Source organism: Miniopterus natalensis, chromosome 4 (assembly GCF_054644295.1).
Source record: "Miniopterus natalensis isolate mMinNat1 chromosome 4, mMinNat1.hap1, whole genome shotgun sequence".
Classification (NCBI taxonomy): Eukaryota; Metazoa; Chordata; class Mammalia; order Chiroptera; family Miniopteridae; genus Miniopterus; species Miniopterus natalensis.
The window spans coordinates 66223927-66239835 of record NC_142084.1 but is presented as its reverse complement, the minus strand read 5'-3'; the positions used below and the strand labels follow the sequence as shown (position 1 = coordinate 66239835).

The 15909-nt window shown below is 46.9% G+C and overlaps 1 protein-coding gene across 1 annotated transcript in view; it reads left to right on the top strand.

Annotated features, from left to right (window-relative positions):
- CFAP92 (cilia and flagella associated protein 92 (putative)) overlaps positions 1 to 15476 on the top strand; it is a 29659-nt gene extending 14183 nt beyond the window's left edge. Inside the window, exons 7-13 of the mRNA XM_087816159.1 lie at positions 2566 to 3470; positions 5713 to 5907; positions 6748 to 7045; positions 12680 to 12844; positions 13435 to 13647; positions 13723 to 13879; positions 15436 to 15476. Coding sequence (XP_087672285.1) covers positions 2566 to 3470; positions 5713 to 5907; positions 6748 to 7045; positions 12680 to 12844; positions 13435 to 13647; positions 13723 to 13879; positions 15436 to 15476 — 1974 coding nt within the window. The remainder of the gene's footprint in view (positions 1 to 2565; positions 3471 to 5712; positions 5908 to 6747; positions 7046 to 12679; positions 12845 to 13434; positions 13648 to 13722; positions 13880 to 15435) is intronic.
- The last annotated feature ends 433 nt before the right edge of the window (positions 15477 to 15909 follow it).

Sequence of the window (15909 nt, the reverse complement as noted above, 5' to 3'; positions counted from 1 at the left end):
TTGTTCATTTGTCTTCTATTTTAAAGGGGAAAAATAGCCAATACTACCTTCTAGGTTTTTCCAGGTCTCCATCTGGAGTTTTCAGTAGTAAGCTCATTAAATACGAGTGTGTTTCCTAAAGAAGAGAGAGTCTGGCTTGTTCAATGAGGATGTGTCTGGCCATGTATTTCTTTGACGTTATCCTGATGAGACCGAGTTTCTTGAATCTAAATTTATACCTTTTGCCAAATTTGAGAGATTTTCAGACATTGTTCCTTTTCTTCTTTTTAATCGTCACCAGAGGATATCCTTTCCATTGCTTTTCAGAGGGAGGGGAGGGGAGGGGAGGGGAGGGGAGGGGAGGGGAGGGGAGGGGAGGGGAGGGGAGGGGAGGGGAGGGGAGGGGAGGGGAGGGGAGGGGAGGGGAGGGGAGGGGAGGGGAGGGGAGACTGATGTGAGCGGGACACACTGATTGACTGGGCCACACGCACCCTGACTGGGCCAAGGGTCCAGCGGGCAACCAAGATAGTGCCCTTGACAGGAATGGGACCAAGACCCTTCAGTCTGCGGGCCAGCCCTCCAGCCACTGAGCCAAACCCACCAGGGCCAGACATTATTTCTTGAAATGTATTTTCTACAAATATCTTTTCTCCTCTCAGCCTGTGACTCTGATGATACAAATGTCAGACCTTTTGATGTTGTCCCACAGGTTTCTGAGGCTCTCTTTACTTTGTAATTTTCCATCTTTTTTCTCTGTGTCTTCAGATCACATCTTTTCTATCTGAAAGTTTACTTATCTTTTCTCTGCCATCTCCATGTTGGTTTGGAGCATCCAGTGAATTTTTTACTTCAGTTATTGAATTTTTTCATTCTGAAATTTTTCATTTGGGCCCGCATTGTAGTTTCTGTTTGCTGAGACTGGCTACCTTCCAGTTGTTTCAAGAGCATCTTTGTTACTTCTTGGAGCATGGCTATAATTGTTGTTTTAAAGTTTTCACCTGATAATTCTAATATTTGAGTCACCTCAGAGCTGGTATCTTTTGTTTGTCTCTCCCCTTGATAATTGGTCAACATTCCCGGTTCTTGTCTATCAGGTAAATTTAGATTGTATCTTAGACATTTGGAATATTCTGTTATGAGACTCTGAGTCTTGTTTAAATCTTATGGAGAATGTTGGCAGTTTTGTCTTATTAGACAACAGACTCAGTTAGAGTCAAGCTGCAGGTTCCAACCCACCCTCTGTGGGCAGTGGATTTGTCAGTTCAGTTTTCAAAGATTTTACAGTGATGTTCACGTCTGTCCTGCATGTGCACCCCGCGGAGACCAGCCTGAGGCCTGTGCAGTGGTCCACCCTGTAGTTTGGTTCTCTACACTCTAGTCTGCTACCTAATATCAGAGCCATACAGGCGCAGTTCGGGAATAAGCCCAGGAGTTTACACGCAGAGTTATGGAGCCCCTTTCTTGGTTCCTCCCCTTTCCTTACCCTCCACTCCTAAGGAGTCCCCTCCCTGGTCTGTTGGCTCAAAGGGTGTAGCTTTAGTGTTGCCACTTCCACATGCCCTTCCTGGGACTGGGTCTGCCTCTGAGAACAGGTTGTGGGGAAATATAATACAGAGAAAACGATAATGAGGCGTCTCCGCACACTCTCTGGATCACAGTTTGTCTGGCCAAAGAGGATTCCTCTCTTCTCAGATTTTCAGGTGCCAGCCCAGCTGCTGTCACTGCCACCAGATTTCAGCCTTGGAACTTGAACCCGCCTGAGGGCAGAGCCAGGAGAGAAATCAACAGGCGATTCCCCCCACTCTGTCCCGTAGGGAGCCTCCCACCCATTCCTTGGGGCGTAGGTTGAAAGCGGATTTCTCCAGAAAGGTTTCTTAATCACTTCTTCCAGCAACCTGGAAGCACTGCCAACCCAGGATTGTTTTAAAATAAATTTTCAGCATCGGTGTAAAATAAATAAGGCACTTGAGATATGAGTTTGGACAACAAACTTGTGTAACAGTTATCTTTTGGTTATAAAATCTTAGCACCACGTGAAAATATACCAAGTTCCCTATTTTCTGCCTCGCACAGCTCTGCCCTCCGTCCCATTTCATTTTCCAGGCCCTCTTAAGCCCAGACCTCTCTGAGTCTCTCTTGCCCTTGCCGCAGCTTTCCAGCTGGATGCTTAATGTGGTAAAGATGAGCCTGTGCCAGTCCCTCCCATGCATGTCTGGAAAATACAGTTCACTGGTGTCCACCGTTTCTTTGCCTGACCTTGGGCTAAGAGCTAGAAATATAGACGTGAAAAAGGCGCATGGCCTGTCTTCGTGGCACTCAGTTTGGGAGCCTATTCTTGTGCCAGCCACCATCTTGGTGCTTTCAAATATGTCCCTCAGCCCTGGGAACGACCTTGCAGAGCAGGCTGTCTCGCTGGTGTTTTGTGAATGAGGAAACCCAGGCTGCAGGCACTGTGGGGGGTGGGCGGCTGGGGGGTGAGAGTGGCACTGGGACTCGAGCCCCTGCACTGGGCACCGCCCTTTAGAGGGGAGACAGAGTGACTGCCACTGCAGTCCAGTGACGTGATGTCCCCTGGCTCTCTCACAGAGGCTCTGCACCCCCGTGTACTGCAGGTACCAGTTTCATAAGGCTCCGGTTCACCAGACTGAGGGGCAGCCCCATGGAAGCCGCGTCTCCTTCCAGGACATCAATGTCATCTTCCTTGGGGCAATTCACCCCAGTGACCTGAGGGAATACCTGGAGGGCCCTCCCATGGTGGTAGAAGTTCATGACCGGGACCGAAAGTCAGAGGAGTATTCCCGGAAGCCCACCCTGTTTGGGGAGGACCCCCTGGATTCATACCTCAACTCCCAGGCCTTCATCTCTCCCAAAGAGACAGAGAACAACCCCTTTGAATCCCAAAACAAAACGTGGGACCCTTATGGCATCGCCCGGGTAAGTTTTGCTGACCTCCTCCTTGGCCAAAAGTACTTGAACTTGGCTGTCCCCATCCACAGCTGTGAGTCCAAGCCCATACACCACGGCCAGGACAGCAGGAGCAGGAAAGTTGTGGGGTTTAGGGTCCCTACAGATGTCCTCCATTGCGGCCCAATGCCCATGGGCAACTACCTGGAGGCCAACTCCCTGCTCAAGCTGCGGGTAGACATCGCGGTGCCCCTGCAGGCCGCAGCAGAAGGCCCCGAGCCCGACCTCGCCGACGCCCAGTTTGGCCGCATCGTTTTCGTGTTTGACTCCAGGAAGAGCTTCCTCCTGTACAGCGTGCTGCAGGACATCACCATGATCAACGCCAGAGCCCTCGACCTGGACTCCTACCCCATGGCCACCATCCGGCAGATCCTGTCCGCCTTCAAGGTCCGGGTGAAGATCCAGGAAAGGCAGGACCTGGACGTGCTCACCGGCTTCCACCTGCTGGATGGGAAGACCCACCTCCTCATTCTGGAAGGCTTGGCTGACCAAGGCTTGAAGCGGCTGTGGGAGAGCCACCAAGGCCGGTAGGTGGCATCTGCATACTGAGTGAGTGGGGAGATCTTTCAAAACCAACCTGGGGTTCCCTGTCTGCTGTGAGAGGGGTGCATTCGCTCGTTTCCTCGGGGTTTACTGTGCGGCGTTCCTCGGGGCTCTGTAATTGGATGTTCTAACAAGACGCACTGATTGCCTTTAGTTGAAGGGAAGACCTATATGAAGAGGAGGTCAGTCTTGCTAGTTTTTAGGGTTTGTGGGGGGGTTTTTTTCAGAGAAAACTGTTCCATATGTAGCTACAGATTTGTCAGGTCTGTGGGAGGAGGTGAGTTCAGGATCTTCCTACATCACCATCTTGAGCAGGAACCTAGGTTGAGTTTGTGTTCTGTTTTAGTTTTGGGGTTTTTTGTTAGTTTGTTTTTTGCCAATTCATATCCAATTACCAAAGCACCATTTGTTGAAAATACATTTTCCTTTATGGAAATGCTTTTGCATTTTTATCAAAAATCAGTGAGTCCTAAATGTATGGATGTATTTCTGGGTTCTCTATTCTGTTCCATTGACCTATGTATCGATCCCCTCACTAATACCACACAGTCTGATTACTGTGGCTATATAATCAGTCAAGTAGAGCGATTCCTTCCCCTTTATTCTTTTTTCTCAAAGTTGTTTTAGCTATTCTAGTTTCTTTGCCTTTTCATATAAATTTTATAATAGGCTGTCTATATCTATAAAAAGTCTTGCTAGAATGTTGATAGGAATCATTAAACCTACTTATTATCTGGGGGAAAACTGACATCATTGCCATGTTGAGTCTTCCAGTCCATGAATATGGTATGTTTATTTATTTAGGTCTTTAATTTCTTTCATTAGGATTTTGTAGTTTTCAACATACATGTTCAGTATATGTTTCGTTAGATTTATATCTAAGTATTTTATTTTTGAGTTAAGTGGTATAGTCTTTTTAATTTCAGTTTCTAAGGGTTCATTGCTCGTATATAAAAATATGATTTTTTCTTTGTTCAACCTGCAGCCTTGCTAAACTTGTTGGCTTGAGGAATGTTTGTTTGTTTTTGGTAGATTCCTTGGGATTTTCTACATAGACCATCATATCATCAGCAAATAGGGATAGTTTAGTCTCTTGCTTTCCAAATTGCATGTCTTCACTTCCTTAGTGTGCTGGCTAGGACCTGCAGTATTATTTTATATCTGACTGGTGGCATCCTGCCTGTTTCTGATCTCTGGTGGAAGGCATGGGGTCTTTCCCATATTATGCTAGGCATAGGCTTTCGTAGATATCGTTTACCAATTTGGGGAAGTTCTACTTTATTCCTAATTCACTAATGGTTTCCTAATTTGCTGGCTCATGTAATTTACAAAGACCAATTCCAGGTGGATTAAAACCTATTTGAAATAATTATACACTTATAATAAGTCACAAAATTATCATAGAGAAGTTCCATGTACCCAATACCCAGTTTCTCTCAATGGTGACATCTGACATAAAGTGCCTTATTGGTGGACCCAGTACAATTAATTGGACCACAGTTACCTGGGCTTACCCATAGTTCATGAGAAAAATCTATTTTTGAAAACCAGTAGTTTAAAGGTTTTAGATAATAATAAAGGAGAATGTATTCACAACCTCAGAATAAAGAAAGATTTCTTGAATAAGGCAGAAGTACAAAGAATAAAGGAAAATAATGATAGATTTGGCTACATTAAAATTAATAACTTCTCTTCATCCAAAAACACCATAAAAATAGTGAAAACACAAACAGAGAAAAAATATATTTACAGTGTGTGGAGCTAGTATGCTGAACATATTAAACACCTGTGAATCGATAAGAAAACAGTGAAAATGTCCCAAAGGAGAACAGGCAAGTACTGGAACACACACTTCATGGAGGAAACCCCATGACAACACAGGTCCCCCAGCAGTATGTGCAGGATACATATGGACTTCACCAGGTTCAGTGAGGCGTGGGAACTATGTGTGCCAAACACAGGGGGTGGCATAGCAGGCTGCGTTTAGAAACAGCCAGGCTGGTATAGCCAGTGAGCAAAAGTGAGTACCAGGGTGGAGGGTGAGGGAAGGGCAGTGGGACACAAGCAACATGAGGCTGGTCTCAGCATTTTCACAGCCAACCTCCCCTTCGAGGTTTTAAACAAGCCAAAAAACAAAAACCACCTCTGTCAGCCAGAGCAGAACAACAGTGGTGCCAGAGCCCGCGGAGCAGGGTGCGGACCCTGTCCCATGGCCTCCTTTTGCAGAATTACCAAATCAGAGTACAGGAAACACAAGGTGCTCTACAACTCTCAGCTGCTGTTTCAGCACCGCCTCTACGCAGACATGGACACCATCCTGTACCACGTGCACCTCTTCAAGCCACTGTCACAGCTCATGAAGCACATGGCGCTCTACCTCCACAACAGCGTGATGAAGAAGGCCTTCCAGACCCTGACCAGGTGCGCACCGCGCCCGCTGCAGGGACAGGAGCTGCCAGCTGCCTTGTGGCGGCGACCTGACTGTGGGCAGTGCGGTGACCCTTTGAGGTGCAGTTGTTACTCTTTATGCCCAAAGAAGCAGAGCCAGGGGTGGAGTGCAGTTCCAAGGGACCCCGAGCCTGGGTCATTTCCACTCTTCCACATGCTCTCCTGGGAGAGTTTGAGAAATGTTTTGGTGAAATGAAAACAGTTTGTTCAAACACATGTCCCATGAACCTACCTGCTGCCCTTGGAGACTATCCTAGCATAGCCTGAGGAATGAGAAACCGGTGAAAACCCATTTTCCCAGTGAGCGGTGGGAAACTCCCAGGTCCACCAGGCCAACAGCTTTCTCAACTAGATGTCTGCTTTTCTGTCTGCTTCTCCCAGGATCCCCTGTTCTACCCTCCCTATTCCTCAGAAAGCCATTCTCCAAAGATCTGGATCTCTGACTACTGCGCCCCTTTGCCCGTGGTGCTGGGGCTGCTGCTGCTCCAGCCCTGGTGACTTCCCAGGCCCTCGGCGGTGGGCACTCCCCACCCTGGGAAGCTGCGCGCGCCTCCTGCTCCTCCATTTGTGTAGAATGGCCACTTTCTGGTGCCTGCTCTAGGAGCAGGGCTAAGAGAAGCAGACCTGGGTTAGAAGAGGAGACCGACTATGAAGAGTGCAGTGTGGGCGCTGAGCGAGCCCGGGGTGCACTGTAGCCAAGAGGCTCAGGCCAGGCGCTATGCTAGAGAGGCGCCACAGGATACGGGCTGGGTGCAGTGGGGCCTATCTTGCCAGGTAGGTGAGGCTGAGTAGGGTGGCCCTTCTGTGTTCCAGGATCTACTACATCTGTCATTACACCACCAAGCTCAGGGAGGTGATCACAAGAGACTTGCTGCCTTCCTCTGCCATGATCAAAGACTTGAGCCAAAAGTTTGGCTTGCCCATTTCACTAGAAGAACTCACCGATGGGAACTTTGTGGCCATGCTGCCTCATCCTACCTCCAATCTTGAGGACTTTCGAAGTCGGAATTCCACCCTCAATTATGAGATCCTTGCCCACCAGGAGAAGTACCTGCAGTGGCGGAACGTTATGATGTCGAGGAATAAAAGCCAGAATCACAGTCTGATCCAGGTGGGCGCTCTCTACTCTTTGGGGTCAGGGATCCCAGGTGTTTGCCTGACCTGGGCCGTCCAGTCACATGCTGGGAGATATAGGGCATATGGCCAAATCTCGAATGGGGCATCTGCCTCTGGCCTGTATTACTCTCCTGCCCTGGGGTCCATATAGGATGGGCAAGAAGTGCTGTGTGCAGGGCTCAACCACACCAAAAGCACTCACTCATAACCCTGGCATACCCAGTCCTCCCAAAAGGTGAAAAGGAATGCTCTTTGATATATTACCTTTACCTTGGCCCCAGAGTTCATCTTTAAGGAAGAACTGTGTGTGTGTGCGTGTGCGTGTACGTGTGTGTGTGTGTGTAATATCCATGCCTACTAAGGGCATGGATATTATCAGATGTCCAAGCAACACAAGAGATCTAAAGCTGGGTGTTATGTGGCCTGAATGGCCAACAAGAACCTCCTTCACCCCATACCAACCAAAAAGGCAAAAACACCAACATCCAGGATGGGACTTGAAGTTGTCCACTCATGGTCTGTCTGTATGAAGCCACCTACCACATCCCCACACCAGTCTCTGGAGACAAAAGGACCTTAGAAATGTGTGTGCCTTGTATGTGTGCACTATTTATGAAAAGACACAAAAAGAGGCTGTTTTATCTCATTAGTGTTTAGGCTTCTAGTTGTGTGTGTTTTTTAAGACAACCAGTTCTTGGATTTATCAATCTGCTTTTTCTGTTTTTCTAATTTATGAGCTTCAGCTTCTTTTTCTGATATTTAAAAACTTATATTTTCTCCTTTTTCTCTAGCTTATTAAGTTGACTTTCATTAATTTTTATTCTTTCTTGTTTAATAAGAAGGCTATGCATTTCCCTCTGTATACATCATTGGCCATATTCTGTAAAGTGTTGTATGTACTATATGTTCTGGTTATTATTTGCCTTAAACTTCTTACAAGTTACAAAACAAGGCCTAGGTACATGCTTATACAAAATTCAAATATTGAGAGTATTAGCAGTCTTCCCTTACCCCTGTATCCCACATTCTCAATGTAGTTACATATGTACACACACATAAGTACATGAATATATCATATTCATTTATGGGTTATGTAATTTTGTTAATACCATGAAACAAGGGGTTCTAAAATTTTTTAAATAATATGGCTGTACGGAGTTTTATAATATGTTTGTACAATTTATTTACTAACCCCATTTCTCCTTAATTTTGTTGACATCACTTGGAAATACTGTTCCAGAATTTTAGAAAATTATGTTTCTATTGTCTCAGATATTTCTACTTTAAAATGTCTTTAAATAGCCCTCCCGGTTTAGCTCAGTGGTTAGAGGGTCCACCTGCAGATTGAAGGGTCCTGGGTTTGATTCTGGCCAAGGGCACATACCTCAGTTGCAGGCTCAATCCCTGGTCCCAGTCAGCACTAAAGCAGAAGACAATCAATTGATGTGTCTCTCTCACATCGATGTTTCTCCGTCCCTCCCTCTCTCTCACTCTACTCTCTCTGAAAAGCAATGGAAAAAATATCCTCAGGTGAGGATTAAAAAAAAAATGTCTTTAAATATAGATAAGCTAAAGCAGAAGTTTGAGTCAGTGATTTGGAAGACAAGATAGCATAAAACACCCAATCAGAACAGCAAAAAGAAAACAGAATTTTTAAAAATAAGAATAGTTGAAGGGACCACTGAGATAACATCAAGCATAACAACATTTGCATTGTAGGGGCACAAGAAGGGGGAAAGAGAAAGCAAGGAAATGAGAACCGATTTGAAGGAATCATGACTGAATACTTCCATAACCTGACAAAGAAAATAGACAAACACGTGCAGGAAGTTTAGAAAATCCCAAACCAAGACACATCATATTTTAAATGGAAACTCAAAGACAGAGAGAGAATGTTGAAAGCAGCAAGAGAAAGAGAGTCACCTACAAAGGGACACCCGTAAGACTGTCAGCCGATCATTACAGGGCCACAAGAATGGTTTGACGTATGCAGATTGGTCAGTGTGATACACCACATTAACAAAAGGAAGGGCAAAAATCATGTGATCATATCAATAAATACAGAAAAAGCATTTAATAGATACAACACCCATTTATAATTTAAAAACTCAATAAAATGGCTATAGAAGGAAAGTACCTCAACATAATAAAGGCCACGTAGGACAAACCCTCAGCTAATATCATGCTCAATGGTGAGAAACTGAAAGCTTTCCCTTTAAGGTCCGGAACAAGACAAGGATGCCCACTCTCACCACTCTTGTTCAACATGGTTCTGGAAGTCCTAGCCAGAGCCATCAGCAACAGGAAGAAAAAGCATCCAAACCAGGCAGGAAGAAGTAAAAGTGTCACTTTTTGCAGATGAATGATTCTTTATACAGAAAACCTTTCCTGCACTTGTCTATTTTCTTTGTCAGGTTAGGTACTAAACTTATGGACCTTGGTCTTAGAGAGGATTTTATGAATTTGACCCCAAAGGCAAGGGATGTGAAGGCAAAAATGAATGACTAGGACTGTATCAAACAAAAGTTTCTGCATGGCAAAAGAAACCGCCAACAAAACAAAAGGCAACCAATCAAATAGGAGATATTTGTAAACAACAGCTCTAACAAGGAATTAATATCCAAAATATAGAAAGAACTCATACAACTCAACACCAAACAAACAACTCAATTAAAAAATGAGCAGAGGGCCGGGCCAGGCGTGGCTCAGCGGTTGAGTGTCAGCCTAGGATCCAGGCGATCGGGGTTCGATTCCCGGTCAGGGCACATGCCGGGGTTGCGGGCTCGATCCCCAGTCGGGGGCGTGCAGGAGACAGCTGATCAATGACGACTATTCATCATTTTTGATGCTTCTCTCTCTCTTCCTCTCCCTTCTTCTCTCTGAAATCAATAAAGATATATTTTTTAAAAAGGGCAGGGGACCTGTACACTTCTCCCAAGAAGACATACAAATGGCCAACAAATATTTGAAAAGACGTTCAACTTCATCAGCTATTAGGAAACTGCAAATCAAAACTCCATGAGACACCACCTCATGATACCACCTTAGTGTTGGAGAGGTTGTGGAAAAAGGAACTCTCATTCATTGCTGGAGGGAATGTAAACTGGTAGAGCCACTATGGAAAACAGTACGGAGGATCCTCAAAAAAACTAAGAATAGAGCTACCATATGATCCATAAATCCCTCTTCTGGGTATCTACCTGAGAAATTTGAAAACATTTATTAGCAAAGATATATGCACCCCTATGTTCATTGCGGCTTTAGTCATGTGGCCAAGACATGGAAACAACTGAAGTGTCCTTCGCTAGATGATTGGATAAAGAAGATATGACCCTGGACGGATGGCTCGGTTCGTTAGTTGGGGCATCGTGTCATACACCAAGGGATTGTGGGTTCAATTCCTGGTCAGGGCACATACCTAGGTTGTGGGTTCGATCCCTGGTCAGGACACGTACAGGAGGCAACCAATCAATGTTTCTCTCTCACATCGATGTTTCTCTCTCTCTCCCTTCCTCTCTCTCTAAAATCAGTGAAGATATATCCTCTGGTGAGAATTAAAAGAGAAAAAAAAAAGGTGATGCACATATACAGTGAAATACTTCTCAGTGGTAAGAAAAGATGAAATACTGACATTTGCAACAACATGGATGGATGTTGAGAATATCGCGCTAAGCACTATTGCATCTCACTCATATGTGCGATATAAAACAAAGCAACAAATGAACAAACAAGAAAGACAAAATCTCAGACACAGCAGTATGGTGGATATCAGATGGAAAGGGAGGGGGGGCAGTAAAGGTCAAATACATGGTGACGGAAGAAGATTGGACTTTGGGTTGCGGGCACACAATGCAATATACAGATGATGTATCAGAATTGTACACTTGAAACCTATATAATCTTTTTAACCAATGTCACCCCAATAAATTTAATTATAAAAAAACCCCTATCAGCTGATTTCTCAAAGGAAACTTTGCAGACCATTGCTAATATAGTCATTTAGATCTTTTAAGAATTATTATTAATATTTATCTTAAATTTTTATCCCATCCTTTCCAATAATACGGCTTCTGTGGTTCAGTTGGTGGCCTTTTTAAACATTGAATGTGCTCCTCAGGCATCTAGTTACTTTGGCTGTCAGTCCGTATTCCTCAGCCAGCTCAGCCTCAGGACAGAGAATCCCGGATATGCAGGGCAACTGTGACCACTGTCTTCGTTTCACTCTTTTGGTCAGAACCTCAACTTAAAACTCGAAGGAAAGAGTGTCATGGAAGGAAGAATCTGTCTCCCCAGGCTGTCATCCACCAGCTCTAGGGTCTCGAAAGAACAGGGTCTTCTACTTTTATTAACAGCAGACTGACTAATTCAGACCAGCCCTCCCAGAAGACAACCAGAAAAACTGGACGACATACTGAACATTCTGACTGAAGCTCCGCATGGGCCATGGCAGGTTCCGAGCTGACATAGCTTCCCTAGCGTAGTCTCTCAACACTGCTCAAAGGCCTGCATTTTTGTCCCTTACCGGTGACCCTCGCCTGCCTTTGCCTTTGTTCCCAGGCAGACTTTTCTCTTGCGTGTGAATCACAGATCTAGTTAGTCCTTCCCTTGGTCACTTTGCGCTCTCTTACAGAAATTCCTCGAAGATTCCAAAGTCAAGACAAGTGAAGGGCAAGCTATGCTGCACGGTGCTTAACAATTCAGAGCAAAACTCTTCCTCTTTCTCCTTTTTGGGTCTCAGCCACCTTTCTCTGAAACCTTCTGTTTTACCTTTTATCTCTTTCCTCATTGCTACTTTTTGAGTTTTTTATTTTTCAACTATAGTTGATATACAGTATTATGTTAGTTTCAGATGTATAACAAAGTAATTAGACATTTATATACCTTATGAAGTGATCACCCTGATAAGTCTAGTACCCATCTGACACCAGGCATAGTTATTACAATATTATTGGCTGTAACTTAAATCTTTGTAAGAAATTTGTATATCATAATTGGATTTTTTAAAATTTTATTTTATTTTTTGAGGTTTTTTCTCTCTTTGTGTTTTTTTTCTCAATCCCCCCCATACACACCCAACCCTAACTGCCCCCCCCAACAGCTGTCAGCCTGCCCTCTATCTATGAGTCTGTCTCTATTTTACTTGGTAGTTCAGTTTGTTCATTAGATTCCACTTATGAGTGAAATCATGTGGTACTTGCTATTTTTATTCACAAAGGAAGCCAACAGACCATCTTGAGGCTATGGAGAGAAGAGGGTAACACTCCCCACGCACACAGCCATGGTCCAGGATGGCCGTCCTTGCTGCTTTAGTTCATGTCTCCCCTGTATATACTGTGAGAGCCTCAAGCCTCTCCCATCTCTGACCATCTGAGCCATAAACTGTGGCCAAGTGCTATGTGTTCCAATTCCAGTGACCTAGGCAAATGCCAAGTTTCTAGTCCACTGAATTCCACTGTAGACAGCAGGGACTGGACTGGGTGGCCCGTTGGCAGGGCTCTATGATGAAGTGGCAGCTCCGGGATTCAAGAATCGATCCCTGCACTGCAGCCGTGTCCCAGAGCTGACTACGAGCAGGTAGCTGGTGGTGAGGGGCCTTTGTGCGGGTAACGGATGGAATCTCTTTCTTCAGAAAAACATCAAGGAAGCCTACCAGGTTAGCAAGAAGCCTCCAAAGCTCGTGGTGAAGGTGATTAGAAGTGCAGCCTCTACCAAGGATGTTGTCCATAACTACAGTATTCAGACTCTGAATTCCACAGAGCTTGGCAAGAAGGAGCTGTATCGTGAGATGGCCAAGGTGAGTGAGAGGCTCAGAGAGGGGAGCAGTCATGTGCTTACACTCCAGGCAGGATGACGGCAGGTGGCTAATCCCATGAATGCCTTCCTCTCTGACCAGCAGATCTCCAGTGTGGGGGTGGGAGCCAACCAGGCGGGGGGGGGGGGGGGGGGGGATGGGGGGAGGCAAGGGATCGGGTACTGGTAAAGGGGTTCTGTTCCCATACCACACGTGAATCCTCCACGGGCAAGGGTGAGCTGAGAGGGCCTCACTGCGCTCAGATGTTCCCAGCTGCAAACCACTGCAGGCTCCGCACCTCTGGAGAGCAGGTTGCTGCTGCCAGGGAAAAGCAGCTGTGACCCTGGAGGAAAAGCCTCGGCTTAGGCTTTCAGTACACGGTCACGGTGCGGGCCCCTTCTGTCAAAGGGACAGTAACAGGAAGGTCCCGAGGCTGCCGCACCGTTCAGTTCATCTGAATGCCCCACTGACACCGTTGGGAACTGTCACTGTGCCCTCAGTTGTTTCTGACGCCTGCGCAGAGACCTGAGGCTCAGCCGGCCCTCTCCAAGTCTGCCCCACCCTTCCATCCACACATCTGCCCTCATTTTCAGGAGCCGAGGAAAAGATTCACATATTCACAGAATTTCCTCTCAGCCATGGTGGAGCCTCAGGATCCAGAAGAAGAAGAGAAAAAGGCCAAGAAGAAATCCCGCCAGGCCTGGCTCACAACCAGTGGATTCCAAGTGACAGGTCTTCATAGAAGCGCCGAAAGGGACCATCACCCCAAGCTACTGCCCATTTACACCGCCTCAGAGCTGACCGAGGTCCACAGGGAGGAGCAGGGTGTCGGGTGGGGTGTCTCCAGGGACCTTCCCCCTAACTTATTGGTCCTGATCCAGGAGTGGAGGGAAAACGCGCTGTTTGCTAACAAGCTGAAGCCTGTGCTGGATCGAGAGAGGTGGAGCTGGGACCGGCGCCATCGGGACTTCGATCTGTACAAGAAGCCACCGCCTTCCCTCTGGCTGCCCACTTCTCCGGCACTGAACCCAGCCGCAGGTAACAGAAGCGCCCCGCCAAGCCGAGCCTCCTGGTTTTGCGGCAGGAGTTCTGTGTGGCTGTCTGTCTCCAGCAGGTTCAGTTTTGTTTTAGGTAATGCCCATGAGAGGATGGATTCAGGATGGATCTGGCGTAACAGACTGAACGCTGGGCTGGAGCTCAGGAGTCCTGGACTCTAGTTCCGGTGCAATATTAACTTGCCAAGTGATGTTGGGCCGGTCCCTTCATTGCTCTGGTCCTGGTTTCTTAACTGTATAAAGGGAAGTTGGAAAATAGATCCAAGGGCGTTCTGAGCTTCAGCACTGTCTCTCCCCGTGACTGGCCTCTGGAGGCCCAGCCAACAGGTGGGGACAGTATCAGGGCGTCACGGGATGGAAGCCCCGAAGACACCTTCCAACTCCTGTCCACCTCAAGACACTGCCATCTCCCTGCCGTCTCCCTGCCCTCTCCCTGCCCTCTCCCTGCCGTCTCCCTGCCCTCTCCCTGCCGTCTCCCTGCCCTCTCCCTGCCCTCTCCCTGCCCTCTCCCTGCCGTCTCCCTCTGCAGGGAGACTGGGGCCTTGCTGCATCAATCCCTCTGAGCTTTCTTTTCCTTCTTCCCATCCCTCTGTTTATAAAGACCTCACAATCATTTATTGGTTGACAGAGAACCCAAATTTGTTGGTTAACAGAGCCAGAATGTTCGTTCAGAGAAAAAGAGGTGGTTTTTCTGGCAGCAAGGTTTAGGGGGAGCCCCAAACCACTCGGGAACCAGAGCAAAGCTTGAAACCAGCCAGCGAGCTGGGAGCCAGCACAGCCAGCAAGTAACAGCAGAGGGCGCCTGGGAAAATGCAAAGGCCTGTTAGCGCCACCTAAAGACACCTTTTTGTCCCTCACCTCAAGAGAGAAAAGCCCAGGTGGGAAGCTTGTCATATACCAAGCAGTGGGGTTGTCCACCCTACACTTGGGAGGGATCAAAGCGAGGACTCCTAACCCCCATGGCCTGCACTGGGCACCTGCCCCTCAACTTTCAGGGCCTTCTTCTTGCTCGGTGAGGACAGAAGGGACTGGAAGCCATCACCAAAGGGTGGTTCTCAGGGTCATGCTGTCATCCATTAAAGGCTGGTTCTGAGTAAAATCATGACTAGAAGGATAAACACAAACTGTCACTTTATTTTTTTATTTTTTTAAAATATATCTTTATTGATTTCAGAAAGAGGAAAGGAGAGGGAGAGAGAGAGATAGAAACATCGATGAGAGAGTCATCGATCCGCTGCCTCCAGCACACCCCCGACTGGGGATCGAGCCCGCAACCCCGGCATGTGCCCTGATCGGGAATCAAACCATGATCTCCTGGATCCTAGGTTGATGTTCAACCGCTGAGCCACACCCGGCCAGGTCACTCTGTCACTTTATATTCTTCTTTGTTAAATGGTTCCTGCTACGTGTTTTAAGTGCATTTTGCTCCTTAAGTGAATGACACACAGCTTTCCAGCTGTTTCTTTGGGCATGTGTGGTCTGGTAGAAATGGCTGTCCATGCCCAAAACAGGTACCCCCCGAAGCCTCATGCCACGCAGGCAGTGGCACAAACCCCAGTGTCCACTATGAAGTGTCCTAAACTAGCAGCATCAAATCCCAGGTCTCAGGATTTCATTCTCTCTCTGTGTTCAGAACCTGGGGACATGGCAGGCAGGAGTGCCCACAGGCCAAAGCCTGGAGGAGGCTCCCTCAGGCCAGGTGAAAACCAGGAAGAAATAGTTCAGCTTGGAATAACCCCATGTTCTGTACTGTCAGGAATATGTGAGAACTGTCCAGCAACAGGCTGTGGCCTGGGGGCTGGTGGCAGCAGGGCACAGACATTTGCTCCACTCTCTAGAACCTGCTGGGGACATTTTCTTCATCTGTTCATCTAGATATTCTGGAGAACCTGGGAAGGAAAAGGAGACCATGGGTGATCTTTCTGCATTGTGATCATAGAAATATTGTTGGAACATTTTTTCCAACAGTCAGCCTGTGGGTGGCCACAGACCCCACCCCCCAGCCCCCCAGGA